Source organism: Cinclus cinclus, chromosome 4 (assembly GCF_963662255.1).
Source record: "Cinclus cinclus chromosome 4, bCinCin1.1, whole genome shotgun sequence".
NCBI lineage: Eukaryota > Metazoa > Chordata > Aves > Passeriformes > Cinclidae > Cinclus > Cinclus cinclus.
The window spans coordinates 49,183,933-49,204,568 of record NC_085049.1 but is presented as its reverse complement, the minus strand read 5'-3'; the positions used below and the strand labels follow the sequence as shown (position 1 = coordinate 49,204,568).

The 20,636-nt window shown below is 36.2% G+C and overlaps 1 protein-coding gene across 1 annotated transcript in view; it reads left to right on the top strand.

Moving 5' to 3' along the window:
- Positions 1 to 15,648, top strand: part of PAWR (pro-apoptotic WT1 regulator) — a 65,110-nt gene extending 49,462 nt beyond the window's left edge. The window contains exons 3-6 of the mRNA XM_062491225.1: positions 3,968 to 4,002; positions 11,845 to 11,992; positions 13,297 to 13,401; positions 15,562 to 15,648. Coding sequence (XP_062347209.1) covers positions 3,968 to 4,002; positions 11,845 to 11,992; positions 13,297 to 13,401; positions 15,562 to 15,648 — 375 coding nt within the window. The remainder of the gene's footprint in view (positions 1 to 3,967; positions 4,003 to 11,844; positions 11,993 to 13,296; positions 13,402 to 15,561) is intronic.
- Positions 15,649 to 20,636: the final 4,988 nt, after the last annotated feature.

Below are 20,636 nucleotides of genomic sequence, written 5' to 3'. Positions count from 1 at the left end.
TCCAAAAGAGGAGGAGACAAGACCTTAAATTATAGATGCTTGGTTCATTTTAAGATCTTCTGAATAGTTTGAAATCTTAGATTAATTTTTAACTTGCAGGCATCTAATGCCATTTATAGTGTGACTGCTTATATTTGTAAGTAGCCAGGGACTTTTGGACGCACACAAAACAAATTCTATAAGATGAGAACAGAGGTAAATAATACATTTTCCTCGTGCTTTCATCATCACTTTAAAGAGTGATTGCTTTGCATTTACATTAGCTATTTCAAAGTAATAAAAGTCATAATTTACCAAATCAGCATTATTAATTTGGTGTTCAGAGGATTTTTTTATGCATCAAATGTGCATTTTAAACTTTTTGTTCATAGTTTTAACTACAGAAATAAAAAACCCACTAATACTTAGAAACGACTGTTACAAAGGACTTGATAATTGACTCAAGGCTTTTTTTATTTGTTTGTTTTAACAGGTGTTATTTGTAGCAAATGAGAGTATTTGCTATGTGCTTTGTCTCTGAGCATTTGTTTGCTTTCCCAGCTTTTTCTGAAGAACTGTCTTTTCTGAATAGTACTGCCAAACTTTTTAAAGTGTTCTGTTGAATTAAACGTACAAATCTTTGTAATTGCTTTACATCTTATATTTACATTTAGTATATGAAAATGTTTTAGCAAATACGAGGGTATACAGTGTATTCACTGCATCCTTTTAGTGTCTAAAGTACAAAACAAGCATCCGATACCTTAAAATTTCTTTGTACAAAGGTATGTATTCTTCACTAGACTGTAATCTCAGATGCAATTTCTACCCTTTCTCTTGAATTCTGCCTTTCACTGCAAACAGAGGCCTATGTTCACCAGGAAGCATTTTCCTGAAAAAAATGAAGCTGTTAAAAAAAATATGAACTGAGTAAGATTAGAGTCCAGAGTTCCTATTTTATTTTGTCTTCAGTCAGGCAAAATCTCGACCCAGTGTAACTCTCCATCCAAGCTGAAAAAGACAATTGAACCACTTGTCCATAGCTAGTGGGGCAGCTGGGATGTTTCTGAGCCCATCACCACCAGGAGCTGTGCCTGATGTTACAGGAACATGTATCATAATGTATTAGATGAAACCATTTCAATCTCCTCAGGTACCTCGGAGTCAAATCACTTCATCAGTCACTGCTGACTGTCTTAAGGATAAAAATCTTCAGGGACTGAAGGGATCTTGGGATGTCTCCAGTCCAGGTCTTGCAGACAAAGCAGAATACCTGTAGCAAATTGCTCAGGACTGTGGCTAGTTGGGCTTTTGTTATCACCATGGATAGAAATATGTCTCCATCGTCTTTACCCCATCAAGAATTTGTACACATTGGCAAGATACCTCCTGAGCATCCTATTCTCCTGGCTGAACATTTCCAGCAGTTTCAGCTTCTTCTTGATGTGTCAGATGAACCAGACCTTTAACCATATGTCCAGCTTTTCTGGAGTCTCTCCAGTATATTGTTCTCATACTGAGGAGTTCAGAACTGGACCCAGGGTGCCAGCTGTGGTCTAACCAGGGCTGAGCAGAGGGGAATTAGAGAATATGCTTAGTTGGAAAGGACCCACGACTCCAACTCCTGTACCTAAACAGAACACCCCAAGAGTCACACCATGTGCCACAGAATACTGTCCAAATGCTTCTTGAAGTCTATCAGGTTTGCTGCTGTGACCACTTCCCTGCAGAGCTTGTTCAAGTGCCCAACCACCCTGAGATGTGAAGAACTTTCCTAATATCTGAACTAATCCTCCACTGACACAACTTCAGGCCATTCCCTCGGGTCCTGTCACTGGTTACAACAGAATAGATCAGTGCCTGACTGTCCTCATCCCTTCATGAAGAAGTCAGAACTGCAATGAGGTCTTCCCTCAGTCTCGTCCAGGCTGAACAGACCAAGTGACCTCAGCAACTCCTTGTGTGAGTTCTTCTCTAGTCCCTTCACTGTCTTTGTAGCTCTCTTCAGGGTGCTGTCCTTCAACCTGCTGCCAGTGCATCCTGAGGCTGCCTTTGCTGCAAGGGCACAGTGATGGCTTATATTTGACTTGATGCCCGCCAGGATGCCTGGGTTCCTTTCTGCACAGCAGCTTTTCACAGCATGTACTCATGCTTGGTATCATTTGTCCCCAGACTCAGGAGCAGGACTTTGCATTTTCCTTTTTTTTGGACTTCATGAGGTCTTTCTGTAAGCCTGTTTTTTCAGCCTATGTGTGTCCCCCTCTGGATGGCAACACAGCCACCTGATGTATTGTTAATCTCTCATCCAAGCTGTTTGTAGACTGCAAACTTGCTGAGGCTGTACTTTGTCTCATCGTTCAGGTCATTAATGAAGTCAGTAAACAATACTGGCTCCTGTATCCCTGCAAAGTGATTGGCGTCCAGCTGGACTTAATGCTGCTGTTCATAACCCTTTGGACCCAGTAGTCACTGCATCTCATGATCTACTTATCTGGCCTCTATTTCCACATGCATATGTTGTGTGGGAAGGTGTTGAAAGCTTTGCTAACATCTAGATAAATGTCATCTGCTTTGCATTCATTCACCAAGTCCTCTCATCATAGAAAGCTGCTAGGTCATGTGTGGTTTCCCCTTCATATAACCATGCTGATTTCACCTTACTGTCCTTGAGGATTTGTTTCATTTTCTGCTCGGGACTGAGCTAAGGACTGCCCTGTAGTTCCCTGGATGATCCTTCTTGAAGAAAGGAATGACATTCCTACTTCATTTTAGTTCTCAGAAACTTCCTCCTGCTTCCATGACCTTTCAAAGATAACCTACCCTTAAGTAAACTTTAAAAATAGCATTGGTACTATTTGCCCTTTTAGAGGTAAAACTAGGTTTCTTTTACACAGCTGTGAATCGCTAATTTTCAGATGCTGTCATTAATGATAAAAATAGTTATTAGTGTTAAACCAGCAATTTTGCCAAGTTTGTGGGTTTCTTTAAATAGTTCCCATGAATTTGTTGAATTTTGTTCTGCTTTTCTTAGGGATGAAGTGTAGCACATATAGCAGAAATTGAAAATACCTCATAAAATAAAATCAATTTTCAGATCAAGTTTTTTCTATAATGCAAATATTTTTTAAATTCTATTTTCTATAGTAAAATAATACTCTATATGTCCTACTTTTTAGCTTATTTACTTACGAAGTCCTAGTGTGCTGATCAGTGAAGGCAGTGTAATGTTTTGTAGATTTTTCAGAATGGATGGAATTTCTCTTGCATCTTGTTTTGACAGTTCATTTACTTCTTTGCCTGCAGCAAGTATTGTAAGTAGACAGAATTTCATACTTTGCCTTTTTTTTTTCATAAAGGCAATTGTCCTTTAACTCTTTAAATATTCTTTCCTGACTTTTTACCTGTTAATTGCTGGGGGGTGTTTTGCCTAAGACTAAGAAAATAATTGGCTCATGTTCTTACAACATCCAAAAAAATATTTATGGACTTACTCTGTCAAATCCAAGCCATTGTTGAAACATGTCATAATTTTGTACTTGCCTGCTTCAGTTTTTGTTTCCATCCAGAAGGACAGCAGTGGTGCTGAGGAATTGAAACAGTTTGGCTCTGCTGCTCTTGGACAAGTTAATGAAATACCAAAGTGCACATGTGTTCCCATACTAGTTAGTGGTAATGGAGATGTACTGGTGGCAGAGTGCGAGCTGCTTCGCATGTTGTGTGTGTAGGAGGATGGAATAAGTGCCTTCAGTTTTATGATGTAATCAGAGGCAGATACTTAAGGCTTCTGAGGTGATGTTCAGAAGCAGTAACATGGTGACAATAGTCCTGGTATTAGCTATACTTGACAACAAAATAATGCAAAACTGAGTTGTACAGTGGCATGGGTCTGCTCTCACTGCACACATAGTTTTCCCTTGAGTGATAAGGTATTTTGGCAGTACAGGTACAAGAAAAATATTAATTAGTTTTTCCTCTTTGTCTCTTTTAGGATTCCTCCAGGATGGTTTCAAGCAGGTATAAAAGGTATGACATCTTTGTGCACAACAACTTTCAACTTTTTTTTTTTTTTTTTTTTACATTTCTGCCAGAAATAATGCTGATTAAATGACTATTTTTAGTAGAAGCCATCATACTGCTACTGTTGATATATGGCCTGATATTGGGCAAAAGACCTGAAAGATGCAGCAAGCTTATCCAAAGCCCTCTATTATGTTACTATTTTAAAATAAATTCAGCTAGTGTTTTACTGTATCATACTGGGGCAGAATAGGTTCCCAATCAAATGTCAAACTTGACTACACATTGCCTAGTAGCCAGTATATTCAAAGTTTAATTTATGAACACCGTATTCTGAAGTTTAATAAAGGAAGATAGTTTTGTTGCTCTCCATAGTAATACTGAAAGCTGGTTTTGTCATACTACTGTCTCAATTGCAGCAGGTGTTTCTCATATATAGCATGTCCTGTTTGTTATTTGTTTGTCTTTGAGTCAAGTATTACCCTGGTCATTACTCCAGCTTTTTAATCAGAGAAATACTTCAGAAGCTCTTGATGCACCTATGTGAAACTTTTGTCCATGTGGAATTAATTCTGACACAACTATCACAACTATTAGGAAATGTTATGGTAACATGGGGTCTAAAATATGTCAACTGAAGTAAGACAGTTATATAAGAATGTTTTTATTTGATACATGAATGCATGATCTTTTTTTATTGGGTAAAATAAGTAGATGGTTAATTCATCTGTGTGTATATATATATGTGGTAGAAGGAAGTGCAAAGAGCATCTACAATTATCTAGTTTGCACTGCTGAATTTTCTACCTCTCAAAATGATTCACCTGTAGAATCATAGAAGGTTTGGGGTGGAAGAAACCTTGAGGATCACCTAGTCCAGTCCCCCTGCCATGGGCAGGAACATTTTGCGGTGACCTAGATTGCTTAGAGCCCCATCCAACCTGGCCTTGAACACTTAGAGGGAGGGAACACCCACTGCTTCTCTGGGCAACCTGCTCAGAGTCTCACCTCCCATACTGTAAAAAATAATAACCTATCCTGTTATGCTTTAGCTTTTCTGGCATGGTGTCTTTTATATTTATATTCCAGGTTCTTGTAAAGCCAGCTGAGTGATGCTTTTTATTGCTGTAGAGTTTTCTTCTAAATCACTTTGTAATTGTATAATGGGTGGGCTTATTGTCACAAGCTTAGTAACTGTGTAATTTCCTGATTCATTTCTTATTAATCAAGCACTTTTTAGTTCAGTCTTTACTTCCTCTTCTGTTCTGGTGTAGAATTTTATTGCTGTTTGTATCTGCCAAATACTTAGTGGTGTGTGTCATACTTTTGTGGCTTTTCATAAACCTTATCTCTGCTTGCATGCTGTATATACTCACTTGCAAAAACTTGGTTGTGCATGGGGTGGCAATAAATAGAAGTTTGCACAACCACATTCGTAACTTATTTGAAAATAATCTAATTCTTCTGATTAGTGTTGCAAAAGTAGGAAATTCCAAAGGTAGAAAGTGCTAAATAAGACTTGGTTGTCCAGTCTTTCCTCAGTCAGCTTTAGTTCTATGTAATGTGTAGTCTTTGTCCTCTATTAGGACTGACATCACATTCAGGAGGAATCTGACTTGCTGCAAGCTGCCATGCAATATTTTATGGATGTTGTCATGTATCTTATTCATTGCATAGTCTTGAAACTTCATGTTGCAAGTGAATTATTTTTACCACTGCCAGCACATTTGCCCAGTGCTCCCAAGTACTCAGTGGGTTTTATTCTCCTTCAGGTATATAATGCCCACTGTGATTTGAGTTGGTAGTATCTATTAATTTGCTGCTGTATTTGAAAATTTCTACCTCCCTGAACTAATTTTTCTTGTGAGGGTACTTAAGGTATGACTACCAGTGGTTTTGCTTTCTGGTTTGAATGCTAAAGGAGTCAGAACCAGAATTGTTCTGAGCTTGTTTGCTTCTTCCAACATCTGCAGTAGGTGAAGGTCTTAGAGAAAGCAGCCTCCCCTACAGTAATTCTTATTCGGCTCACTCAGATCTCCCTGAAGTCCCAAATACAGTAGGAGTCCCTTGGAAAGTCAGTTGGTGTTACTAGTACCATGCTCTAACCAAGACTTTGGGTTCAATCCCTACATGGGCCATTCACTTAAGAGTTGGACTCTGTGATCCTTGTGTGTCCCTTCCAACTCAGAATATTCTGTGAATCTGTGAAATGGAAAATGTGATTGCACCTGGAATTGAAATGTTAATATCTAATGGCTGAATTGAGACCATAAGCTGCTACAAGGCTCAAATCTGTAAGGATTTCCAATACCTTTCCTTTCCTATTTAACTGGTCTCATATTTTATGTTATGATCTTAGAGATTCTTTTACAACTTCAGCAATTCTGTGATTATGCCTCTACTCTGAGATGCTCATCCTCCCGTACCTGACAAGAGGAAAGAGATTTAAAAGCAGAGATCAGTTGTGTGTTCTTACAGATTCATTGTTCTCTTGTTGTGTTCCAGGATTCAAGGAATTGCAGAGATTTTAGACTATGAATTACACTGGCTACTTTCCCTTATATGGATGCAACAATCCGTGACTAAACATTTATATGACATTGCTGGGAAACCTGTTTCACTGAGTGTCCATTGACTGGAAAACATGTTTACAAATGAACTCTGGCTGCTGTGGGTTGCTGTGCACTTAGTGACTTGGACAAACTGAGCCTGTCTCTTTGTAGTGCAAAGTAAATAAAAGTTTGTGATGAGGATCTTAGTCTATAATTGTAGTCTGTCTTCTGAATTTACTTCAGAAATTTTCACACCCCCCCAGAAGTTTGTGGAGGCGCTCCTTTGTAGTTGCATGATTAAGCACATAAAATACTTTCAAGAGAAAGTGATGAGTTTGTTGCGGTCTGGAGTGATACTGTGAGATTTGTTAAAAGCACAACCAGAATCTGCAAGGTCAGGCTCTCACAAAGGCCATAGGACAGAGTATCTGGGAGCTGTGGTCAGTCATGTGTCCTAACTGTGAGCTTCATGTGTTTTAAATGTGTAGGTATACTTAAGTTGTAATAGCCCATATCAACTTCCCATTCTTCCATTTTCCTCTCAGGTTTTTTAATGTTATATGACTCATCTTGGCCATTTCAAACTATTCTTATGGGACTGGATCTGCCATTTTTTTGCACTACTTTGAGTAGTTTTTCTATGTACCAAAAACATGGCCATTAGTAAGAATGGTTTTCTGATTCAGGTCTGATGTTGTCAGCATAGTTGATGTTACCAATGATTTCTCAAACATGAAAAGGACAAAGTGCATTTTCTTTATTGAAATATTTGAGTCTAATCTACATGTAAACGTGAATTATGTTTCTTTTGTGAACTAAAAGGCTTGTTTGCAAATAACAGTAAAGCAAGATATTTATGCAGACATAGGAATATTTTTATAAACACAGAAAATTTGTTGTCAGCTTACTTTAAAAACTGTCTACTAGTTTTTGAACATTTTATTTATTTTTTAATAAAAAATTGTAAAGCAAACCTTGCAGATTAGGATTTAAAGACTTTTACATGGTTCGTAAATCAGACTGATCAACTTGATCAGTTTAAAAAAAAGAGCTAGATTAAAATCTCTTCATTGCTCAGAAGTGTATTCCCCTTATAAGTTTGTTTACTAGTGGAAATTTATACAATATTGGTTTCATGGCTTCCAGTCAAAACATCAGAGAGGATTTTTGCCCCTTCTTTTAAGATAGTACAGCACATTAACATTGAACCCTAGAGGTAGAGACTGTTTAGCAGTAATTATAGAAGACTCCATCATCCTTGAGTTTATCATAAGATTTGAAAAATAAATGGGGAAGTAGAGACCATAAAAAAGAAGGTGCTTTAGAGCACTCATTGGAAGGGCTCTGAAGGACATGTTTGAGCACTGCTGAAATTGCCTTGCTTGGTGTTTTTAGATAATTATAAAACTTAATCTATAACAGTTTTCTTTCCATCATGCTAACCTTGATCTCACTAATTAAAAAAAAAGACAAAAAAAAAAAAAACGCACAGCCATTAAATACTGTTTCATAATGCTTTGCCCAGACTTGCCTGCTTACCTGTGTTTAGATGTTTTGCAGTGAGGGCTGGCTTTGGAAGCATTGTCTCATCTAGCTTGTTACCTTAGGACTACTCTTTTGCAGATACGAGCATTTTATTTTAGACAGGAGTCACTTAAGAGGTTTTTCTTGACTTTGGTACCCTTATCAAGACACTGCTGATGTTATGAGAAGGTGTAAACACGTAGGGTTTATTTCTGCAAAAGGTTTTGATGGTCTAAGTTGAGCTGGCCAGGGTTCCTCACTGCCCTTTGTGCCAGTGCTTATGGAGCTGGGCAAGGTGCTGCTTCAGGGAGCTGCTGTGGTTGGAAGTTGATGGCTTCTTTTTGCCTGGCTGCTCAATTGCTGCATCCTAGTTTGAAAAGTTTCCCATTCACCTGAAATCCAGAGGCAGGGAAAGTGGAGGAGACTAGGGAAGTGCAGCTGTAGAGAAGATGAGACTACCTTTCCTTAGCTCAACTCTGAAAGCCACAAATTTGGCTTAAGCAGTCTGAAGTAACAGAAAGCCAAGATGCCCTATTTTGCTTCTTCCAGAGAAGCTGTTAGCAGCTGACTAGATGTCAGTGACATAAATAACTAGGAGTTTGCAAATCAGGTATAGTTATAAGATTGTGGCATAAAAATATACCTGCTGTAGTTGAAATACAGTTTTGACAGGGTGATTTTCACTGGGTGAGATGGCAATTTGGACAATGCTTTAGAAAGACATTGAGAGAATCAAAGAAGCATTGGAAGGAGCAAGAGAAATTTTATCTGGCTGTAATAATGCTTTTAAACCTGTCCCTGTATGAATAACTGATTTTATTGCAAAGAAAATTACTAGGAGCATAATTACAAACTAAAATTTCTGTTTCTCTGTAAGAGTAGTTAAACTGATTTTGCTATGTTGTTTTTAAGTACAGCCAGAAAAATCCCTTGTAAAAGCTATTTCTATTTGTATATTTTTATATATAAACATAATCTACAGGCATACTTCCATAGGCAGTATCTTTGTTGGAGGAGGTCCATAGATAATTTCCTCCTAGTAAAGAGACACCAAGTTCAGTGATAGTATTTTTCTAGTCATCATTGTGGAAAGGTTCCTGGGGGTCATCAGGCACAGCATCAGGCAAGGGAGGGAATTGTCCTGCTCTGCTCTGAGCTGGGGTGGCCTCACCTCGAGTGCTGGGGGCTGGTCTGGGTGACACAGTATAAAACAGACATTGAGCTCTTAGAGAATATCCAGAAGAGAGCAACAAGGATGGTGAAGGGACTGGAGCAGAAGCCCTATGAGGAATGGCTGAGGTCACTTGGTCTGTTCAGCATGGAGAAGGGGAGACTGAGGGGAGACCTCATTGCAGTCAGAACTTTCTTGTGAGGGAAAGAGGAGAATCAGGTATAGATATCTTGACACTTGTGATCCATGACAGGACTCAAGGGAAGGGAATAAAGCTGAGTCAGGAGAAGTTTAGGTTGGATATCAAGAGGTTTTCTACCCAGGGGGTGTTTGGGCACTGGAATAGGTTTCCCAGGGCAGTGGTCACAACACCACGCCTATCTTGAGTTCCAGTGTTTGAACAATGCTGTCAAGCACATGTGACTCTTGGGGTGTCCAGGGCCACCAGCTGGACTCAGTGATCCTGATAGGTCCCATCCAACTCACCATATTCTGATTCTTTCTCATTTAACATTCATGAAATCCCATTGCATCTGAAGACTTAGGTTTCATTCTTTATGAAATATGTTTCTGTTGTGTCATGGATAGTGTATTTTTTGCCATTGCTGTGTACTGGCCATTGATTATAACAACCAGAATAATGAACTTTATATCTGTCATGTTCCTCGTGTTAGGTTATGGATGGATGCCTCCTTAAATGTTTTTTTAAATACTCCATGATATGTCCTTTATACTTTCCTACAGTGAAAAGGAATGTGTTCAGTAGGGTCTGCTGCCCAGTGGAATAGGTGAGGAGATTGTTGAGTGTGAGTTTCAGGGGAAAAAACCCCTGCAATTAAAGCATTTTCTTTATTAATGAAACCCTTCCTATCCAGGTATTCTTTGTTCTAATCTTTCTGTAGGACTTTCTGCTGACTTCACTGGAGCTGACTTGAAATACTCCAGTATGCTGGCAAAAGTATTAATTTTTAAATGATGAAAAATCGAAACTTTTTTTGTGTGGTCTCTCCTTCAGACATTAACAGCATGAAACTACGTGTCTTTTAGGAAGCTCAATAATTTAGAATTTATAGAGTTAAGTTAAAATATTTCTCTTATGTTGTGTTGCAACATGCATATCCGGTCCTAGAAATGTTTTTTAAGAAATCTTCTGGATGAAGAATAAACAGTGCTAAATATGGTAATAACATTAAGCTACAAAATTCCTTACAATTGTGTCAGTGTGTCTTGGAAACTTCACACATACTGGAGCAAAAGAATATTTATATCCACGAAAAGGCATCCCTTTGCCAGATACTCCTGCTTTTGATTTGCACTGTATCCATCTAAATCTGCACGTTGTCAGCAGGGATCTTCTAGAGTTACAAAATGCAGAGTTGTTAAATGAACACATTAATTATACACTCTTCTGTGTTTTAAAGGAAATGTTGTAGGGATGCTCATAGTGCTTTTCATTCTTTTTCTAAGTGGTCTAGAACACCAGTGTATACATACTTCAGCTGTGTGGTTTTGCAGAATTACAGGCTGGTTGACATTGGAAGGGACCTCTGGGGGAAATCTTGTCCAGTCCCCTGCTCAAGCAGGGCCAGCTAGAGCTGATTATTGACGACCATCTCCAGGTGGCTTTTGAGTTTTGAGTACCTCCATTTTTTGCTTTTGTCTTGGCAGTTTGTCTGTATGTTTTATATCTATGAAGTGTAATTTTGGTGAATTGGAGAGGGAAAGTCTCTTTGCCTGCTCCCAGGGCACTCTGTTCTGTTGTTCTTAGTTATTCATTAGAATCTTCAGTGAAGGTAAGTAGCATTACTGGTAGGAAGAAAATGGCTATAGGAAGGTTGCTGTTTGTTTTGTGACTGAAAATGCTTGATATATTTTTAAATTAGTAGTGGTTTTGTACATACCACTAGTAATGGAGAGCCTGCATGCTTTTTTTAAAAGCTATCCTAGCTTATGTGCATTTGCAGTGCTTATCTGTTGATTTCATGACAGTGATTTTTAATTAATAGACACATAATCTAAACCGAAAAACCCTATAGGGCAATTTAAGGAGGGAGTGTCTACCATTGGAGCTCTGACAAACTCCTCTGTATCAAAGTTCTGAAGTAAAATATCTGGAGATGGCATAAAATTAGTTTCTTGGGTCACATCACTTTCTCACTTCAGTTGACTTTCCATTCCCTTACAGGCCCCATCCATAGTTCCCAAAAAGTTAATCAATGTTATTTTTATGTTTTGGACATGTACTTGTTTTTTTTTATCCCTTTTGTTTTCATCTAGTTAAAAAGATGCTTGGTTTAAACTCTTTAGTGGTACTTTATTTCTTGAAATAAAGTTATTTAGCTTGGTTTTTAATGTGGATAATTGATGAAACTTGAAAAATAGCATAAGTGTGTGTTTATAGTGTATTACCGATGTGATGAAAGCTGCAATATCTAAGTGTTTGAATCCCTGAGGCAATGAATTTAGTGAGTTCTCAGCCACACAAGAGCTGCAGTTTATTAGACTGACCTATTGACTGCTTTGGAAAGCAATTCTGTGATTGCTCTCATTTCCATTTTGTTAAACATGTAAGTAGTGTGTGCTTTGCTCTGCCTTTCACAGTGTGGCTAGCACACCAGAAGATGATGCACCAAACAGATATTCCCGAGCAGAGAGGACCACTTACAGCAGATACAGCAGAGATGCAAATTCTTCAGGCAGCTCTCTACCAAGTAACACTTTGGAAAAGAGGATTGAGGAACTTGAAAGGGTAAGTACCAGCTAACCTTTCTATGGCATGCATCTGAAATAAACTACTCTTGAAACTCTATGGGAAAATTTGCAGGTAAAATACATAGAAATGATGCAGAATGCTTGAAGTACAGATAGTTATGTCTACAAAAACATATAAAGAGTCAGACTGACTGAGAAGAATGTGAACTTTCAAATCACAGATGTTTAGTTTCATTTGGTATATAAGTGAGAAATAGTTAAGGTAAAGATAATACACTTAGAGCTAGCAGTGCTCTGCATGCTTCTCTTATGTACCTCGTGACACACCAACATAGAGCAAATACCTTGGGGGAAGGAGGAGCTTTCTGGCTAAAGGTTACAAGCCAGTTTCTGACTGATCTACTTGTTAGTTTGGATTTTTTTAGTATACCAAAATATTGTAAAATTTAATTGCTATACAGTTGTTTGTTAGAGCTATAAACATTTAAAGTACATATTTTAAATTATTTTCATTGTTTCACACTGATTTAATAAAAACAGTTTGGGGTAAATGTAATGTTAAAGCTGAGCTTTTCACCTAAGTCAATATTTTGCTAAATAATGTCATCTGTGTAATCTGTTATTGACTTCTCTTCCTCTGAAGTGTTGTTTTTTTGTGGGTAACTTAGCAAATATCCTTGAATCCTTTGGGTGAAAGTTACTAAGTAAACATAATTTGAATAGGTCTTTTTTTTTTGGAAAGGGGGAAAATAACATACATTTTGTAGAAATGACTATTTTTTATTTAAGACTTGAGGAACCTTCATTTGAGTACACCATAATCCTCCCTTTGAAATCAGATTCTTTCTGAAATACTTTAATTGACATAATAAAAAATAGAAGATTTAAACACCTTTCCTAATGAATGTTTTCATTCTTTCTCATCACATTCGGCCCCACAGATTTAAAAGTGTGTCTTCGTTTCTTGTTAATGGTATTATAAAACCACCAGCAGCAGAAAATCCAACCAACAACAATTTGTTAGCTGATACCTTACATTTACTTCTGTTTTGGGCCCCTGTCCAATTCTGTGTTCATGCTTAAGTTAAATATAAATGGAAGCATTATCACTTGAATCAGATGTCAAAAAGGATTTGCTGTTGGTCAAATATTCTTAGCTGTGATTCTTTAGCTCCTTGAAATGTAAAAGGACTTGAAGATGTGGGTTTGACTTGCTGTAGGAAAGGAATTATAGATAATGTAGGTGTGTGTATGTGTGTGCACGTGCTCTTTCTTTGTTTTAAAACCCTCTCTTAGAACAACAATTTACATTTCTAACTTCATTCTGTATTCTGATTATAGGAACTTGCAAAAGAAAGACAGGAAAATGCAAGATTAATGAAGATGGCACAGGACAAAGAAGAGCTAATTGGAAAGCTGAAAGAAGAAATTGATTTATTAAACAGAGTAAGCCAATACTTTCTTACATGGCCCTATAAAGAGGAAATAAAAGTATCTGCATTCTCTGTTGTATTCTTCAGGGACTGCATCCATTGAACAAGGTCAGAAAACATGTAATTGAGGGGTCTTTTGTATTTTTGTATCTTTTCAAGAGGTATGTCAGTAAGTTATATTTTCTTTCTAAGGTTGCTTGTATTTATTAAGATTAACTAAGTCCAGTGTTATTGGAGTACCTCAATTCCTGGTTCTTCTAAGTGTTCATAGAGCAAGGTTATAAATGCAAAAGCTCTTTATATTTTGACAGATATTCCCATACTCTTTATTGTTGATCCCAAGTAAAGACAGAATAAGACAGAGGGCAGGAGACATGTAACATCAACCAGGCAAGGTGTGAAAGGCAGAAGAAACTCAAGCTTTCCTGCTATTGCATCTTTTTTTTTTTTTTGCTAATAAGCATACATTAGTGTTGTAATTTTGAATAAGAAACTTGAAATTTCAGAATGGCAGAATTGTCTCCATCTCCACCAATTGTTTATGTAGATACTTGAACTACAGCAGTTACTTTTCCTGGTTTATATTCAAGAATCTTTTACATGTAGTAGTTTTTGGAATGTTATTTTTGCAGCATAAACATTTAACAAACTTCTAATATTTTATTTTGAGTCAATTATACTTGGACTTTAAACTTTTAGGTAAGCTTTAATTGAGGCATCTGATGGCTAGATCAACAAGTTTCAACATTTTAATACAAGTTTTATGTATATCAAACTAAAGAGATATAATTTTATTGAAAATATGTTTTCCCTTCCATCTGAATATTGATATGAATTGCACAAAAGAGAATATAAAAAATATTTGTTTTAGTAAATTGTATTTATTGTATCTATCCACCAAAACTTGCCCTGTTTAGATGTTTAAGTCACTTGTATCCATTATGTTGGAATGGTCAAATGCTTTTCCTGGAAGTGATTCATACTGTGATGCAGCTTTGCTTCTGTGAGGCAAAGAAGAATTTCTGCTAGTGATTTCCTTATTCCAGTTTAGAAAACAGTAAAGGGATTGCAAAGGTATTGTGGTATGGATTTTAGCTTGGCAAACTGAAGAGGCTTTTAAAAATCATTATGCCAGTTGAACAGATGATCTCTACTGTGCACTTCTGGAATGACCTCACTGGGAAAGAAATAAGAAACTGGGCTTTGTGTGTCAAACACTATTTAACAGAGGGCCAAGAGAGAGAAAATCTTCACTTTACTACCTAAGGCAAGAGCACAGTTTGGCAGACTTGAATCAAAAAACACTTAGCATCTCCAGTGAGAATTCTGGTTCTTTTTCCTTTGCCCAGCTTTAATTTTTTTCTTTAAAATCCTGTCTTTGACATTACTCTTCTGTTTCTTCATTCTTTTCTGGTTCACGTTCTGTTTCTTGCATGTGATTTTGTACAGTAAAATTGTTTTTATTGAAGTAATGTTTGTATTAAGTATCCATTATCACTGATTTTCACTTTCAAGGCTTGAAAAAACTTGTTAGGAGTGAAGAAGTGAAATGGGAACTGGACAAAAATGGTAATTAATGGAAAAGACACAAACGTTTTGGGTGAAAACAATTTATTTTGAGCGCCCATTTCTACTGTGTGCAGCCTGTCTGTTCTTCCAGTAGCACTTTAGACAGAAGGTACAAAGTCCATTTTTATTTTTTTTTCCACAGAAAACAAAATGGACTGGTATATATTTTTCTGAAAGTTCTGATACTTAATATACAAACCAGGTCTTCTTGCAGTAATAACCAGTAATCTGTATACATGAGAGCCACAGTTGCAGACAAGCAACTGGGGAAGCAGGAACAGTAGCTGATTAATACACTCTCTGTATATGCCAGAAAAATAATCACCCCCATTCTGTTTTGGTTTCTTTATGCATTAATTCCTGCTGTAGCTTTGATTTGAATGTGCTTCTATTTAAGGTGCTTGGGACTATAATATTAATGTTTTGTAATTGCAGTAACACTTGGATACAGGCTGGTTTAACAGTTCTAAGGGTACCTACTATGACTCTAATTCTTCCCTATCCCAGCTTCTTCATTTCAGAGCTAAGATGTTGAATTCCTGCTGCTACTGATTGAGAGCTTGTATTTCCATCCTAAGTGTTTATTTTTTTTTTCCTTGTACAGGATCTAGATGATATAGAAGATGAAAATGAACAATTGAAGCAAGAAAATAAAACCCTCTTAAAAGTTGTTGGACAGCTGACAAGGTAGAAGATTTAGGCATCAATGAGGAAAGATTTTGAAAACTACTGATGGAACATTAAGGTCAATATAGTAATATTTCCTGTGTTGCAGTATATTGTAATAACTGTCTTTGTATTTATTGTTAGGAAACCAGATGAATGTTTATTTTCATAGTACTTTCTCCTTCCTTCAATGAAATTTGGGGTGTATTTTTAACTTTCTTTTCACACAAGCATAATTAAGATTTTTGGCATGTTTCAAAATTTTAAGTTCAAAAATATTTGGATTTTGTATCTTCAAATTACAGCTGCATATATTACAGTAATCTAAAATTCACAGCACCAAGATCACTTTCAGTTCATGTGGGTGTATATTTTTGAAATGAATAGAAGAAATACATATAAGCTTTGTTTACACAGGTTAAAAATAGGTGGTTTTGGAAATGCTTCCTTTTTTGTTCATACAGCTGTAAAGTGGATGCCTTATTACTGATGTGTAACGTTTTTCAGATTGGTGACTTGTTCTAGAACTCTTGTATGTTGAGTTTTTTTACTGTGTCTGAAAGATTGACAATAGTAGAGATTAGCATTTTTTTTCTGTGTTTAACAGTATTCTGTCAGAAGGGGAAGGTTTTACTAAAAAGCAACAAAACAAATAAATGCAAAACACCACAAAGCCAAATAAATCACCTCTGGTATCAGCATTAATAAGTTCTTAGAATCGCATTGAAATTGTGCACTGCAGTTTATTTTATGGCTTTTGCTTTAGCAATGAAACACAAGTTTGCAATCAGACAGTTAGTTTGCTGTGTTAAGAATTCAAACAAAGCCTGGAGCTTTCATTTTAGCAAAGGTATTTCTTGTTGTTATCTTAAAATTTGTAGTGATCATAACCCATACAAGTTTTTTGGATTTTTTTTTTTTTAAGCTGAGTGAAAATTTTTTTGTACGTGATGAAGTAGAGGGGCATACTAGTAATTTGTTCCTTTTTGAAACATCAAATGGCATACAAACCCCATTTTTATCCTTGATTTTAAACTAATGAGTCGTTTAAAAAGTGCCTGGTTAGATGTTACAATTCAGTTATGACTGTGTGCAGATTCCTCTATAACATGACAGCTGACAAAATTTTCCTTAGACTTTAACCACAGACCCCAGTTAATTTTTAGACTGAAAATTATTTGTACTTTATTTTATCTTAATACAGCACATTTTTCATTCTTGGTCAGATTAAGTGTACATGTCCTTTGAGGAAAGACACTAGAAATTAAAAAATTTTGAAGAGTCCAGGCTTTTTCTGTACAATTTTGAAGTTTGGTGTCAGAAAGTTACATACATATAGTTCTTGTTACCTTAAAACTTAAAAGCAACTTTAATATAACAATATAACAGTATTGTTATATTAATATATATGTGAAATACATATAAAAATTACCTTTTCAGATTTGCCAATTGTTGTCATAATGTGCATTTAATGGCAGTGTTTCTTAAATTTAAAACCAGCTATTGTTACATTTTGGATTGTTTTGGATATAGGATTAGTTGTTTTGTATTTGTGCATTCTAATGAGGAAACTTTTCAAAGCTTTAAAGTGTTTTTCAAGACACTTGTAGTCCAGGATGCCTCATTGTTTTCCTTCACAGTGGATGAGATACCATGGAACACCGTTTAAAACCTTTACTCAGGGGGTTAAATGATGTAGGGGGTTTGTATAAGCCCTTTGAACTACAATGTACACCAATGAAAATTGCCTGTAATATTACTGAAACAGTAAGAGGTCTCTTAATTTATTAGTTCCATGAAATTAAACAATCAAAGACGTAATAGTCAGTTGAGATGTATGCCTTTTGAATAAATATGAAACTTTCTCTGGAAGAACATCTGATTTTCTTCTCTGTGTACTAGGTAGGAAATACATGTACTATGTGCTCTATGGAATGTCAAACATTGAAGCATTATTAAGGTCATACTGCAGTACACACAGATATCAATATGAAGGTGCAAATGAGATGCTTCATAAAATCTGTTTCATGTACATTTTAAACCAAAGAAAAATAGCAACAAAGAACATAAACAAGAGTTACGTGTCTTCATATTACCTCTTCTTGGCTGCAGTAATGCCGGAATTAGGGTTATATTTTTTAACTTGTACGTAAAACTGACAGAAATATTTGGCAGAATTTCTGGATTTCTAATGCAACTGTTCTTGTTCAGGGCTAGTCGTAATTTTTCTGCTCTGGAAAACTTGTGAAAATAGTCTCATAATCATAATGCAGAGTGATTTTTTTTTTTTTTTTTTTTTTAAGAATATCCATTTTATGTGTTTAAAAATTTAAACATCATTAACCTATGAGTAACTGAATATCCATTTTAGTTTTGAACATTGACTAGTTGCGGTGATACTTATTATCAGATTAAAAATGATTTTGAGATTCTTCTACTGCAGGTAAAAGATATATGTTTAATAATAAAGATTGTTTGCCTTTGTTCAAATAAAACAAAATTCTTTTTAATCCAGCCTGAGTACTTACTGTCTTTAAAGGAGAATTAATACTGTCTGTCTAAAATTTTAACTGGATTTGTCCTCTGTAGTGTGAAGTTTCCAATCTGAACTGCTAAAATTAGCTGTGCATTCACATTTGAATTTCAAGCGTGTATGCATAAACACAAAAGAGAAAAATCTGTATATTTACGCTATACTTACTTTTTGCTTCAGGTGATAGTGAGTATTCTTCCATCAATTAGATAGAAATTATCTTTTCTCTTACTTCAAAGTAGAAGTATAACCCTTCCCAGGAAAAGGAAGAATGTTACGGTACTATTTCTACAGAAAGTTAATAGATTTAACTTGATTTAACTTCTGAAAGCTCTATATAAGTACATATTTTCTTCTCCCGCACAAGCAGAATTGTTAAAGGCTTGTTAAATTGTTAGAGCTCCTTTTCACTCAACTGCAGACTACACATAAAGAGAACAAGTGGATAATCAGTAAATATCAGGGAGATAATAACTGTATCGCAGTTTATCATTAAGTTTGTAATGTTGTTGTTTTAAAAGAATGTAAATATAAATACCACAAGCAACCATGCATTCAGCACCATGGTTGCACTACGGATAAGACATTATCCATTTGCACTTAGTAAATTTAAAATGTTATGTTACGTGAATTTGGGTAAGGATGACTGCTTTCATGAAATCATAGTGGCTTTTAGATTAATTTTAAAGTACAAAATTCTGTGCTTCCTCAGTTTTTGCCTCTGGCATTTTAGGTTCCTCGGTCTCAGTGGGAAATTTTAACTCCAAGTACACAAGTGCCTTTTCTGTGCTCCTGTAATCACTGGGTTTACCATATGATAGCTATCTGGTCTTAGCATTTGGTATGTTTTCCCATGGATATTGTAATTTTTCTCTCATAACTCTGTGTATCTTTTGATATATTCTTTCCCATGTTCTTCTAGAAGTTCAAGTGGTAACTGTGAAGTGCAACAACATCCATATACCTATTTGCTGGATTTTCTCCTTTCTTAAACAGAACTCAAATATTTATATGAAAAATATTTCTCATCCACTGAGGAGTGTACTTCTGCTGAAAGTTGATTTGGGACACTTAAGAGTTTATTAAAGCTTTGAGAAGAACTGAATGAGGATATTGAGACAATCTAATGCCCTAGCTGTACTGTAAAAAGTTCTGTTAGTCTCCAACTATAAAAAGTGAAACCTTGTGGGAATACCACATGTTAGAGTAATGGTGGTGTATGGAGAGCATTTGTGCAGGATCCAACAACAGGATACACATCCATCTAATGTGTCCCAAAATAGCCTAGTTCTCTGTACATGTATAGTGGATTTCCACCTAAATCTACAGTTTTGCAGCTGAGCCCTTCCTGTATGGAAATGGACGTGTATGTCTCCTTTGGCATTTCTTGAGCAGGAAGGCCTAATTCATACCCAGTAGCCATAGTCTCTCTTGCTGGTATCTCAGGAGGGATTTCTGTTTAAACAAAATTTACCTTCAATTTCTGGATTCACTGGAGACATTTGATGTAATATTAAGCAATTGGCATGTTTTAATAATTGGTTAGTAAATGGGTGACATCTTTTATTACCACATAAAAAGAGAATGTTTCATTTTCTTATGCAATGTTAAGTCTGCTAGATCTTTTCTTGAAATGAAAGTTGCTGTCCCTGGAAAAGACTCTTTTAACACCTTTAAGTTGGGCTGATTTTATAACCTAATGAAGGTGCTTACCTCAAGAAACCCAGATCCACCAGGCCTTCTTTTAACACCACTAGAGGTTAAAATGTCTTTGGAAGAATTCCAGGAGCAGATTTGAGGGTAATGTCTTGAGACTCTGAGTCCATGTTTTCTTCTGGGCTTTGAGCAACCTGGTCTAGTTGGCATTCTTTTGCATGGCAAGGAAGGGGAGAACTAGATCATTTTTCAGGTCCCTTCTAAGACAAACCATTCTGATTCTTCATTGAAGAAAACCTGGCTAAAAAGATAATATCCAGCATTGTTTCTGAGCGACTACCTTGGTAGTCATGGATGGGCTTCTCAGGGAGCACAACTCTGACTTCACACTGAAGTTCTGCAAGTACCATAGGATAGTAGAGAACAGCAGCAGTGTTCTAGAAATGTCTTCACTTGGATTTTCTACTGGTTTGGGCCAAACTATCTAAAACAATAGCAATTAGCAATTAGTTAGCAATTAGTGATGGAATTGTAGTGGATGTTGCTAATGAAGGAGCTAGTAAAATATTACTTTTGTAGCTGTGTTTTAGGCTTGCTTCAGGAAATCTTTGTGGTTATAATTATTGAGAGGTTAAACAGTGAACTTTGGTAGTAATTGTGTAAGTTTTAGAAAGAAACTTTGAGGTAAGATGGGCCATATTTGGTATCTTTAATTTATGGCTTTGACACAGAGGTATTTTTGTTGTAAAGCTCTTTGTTATCTACAGATAACAGATAAAAGTCATATCTGTACTGCAAAGATAACCCAAGCCTACCTTGATTTT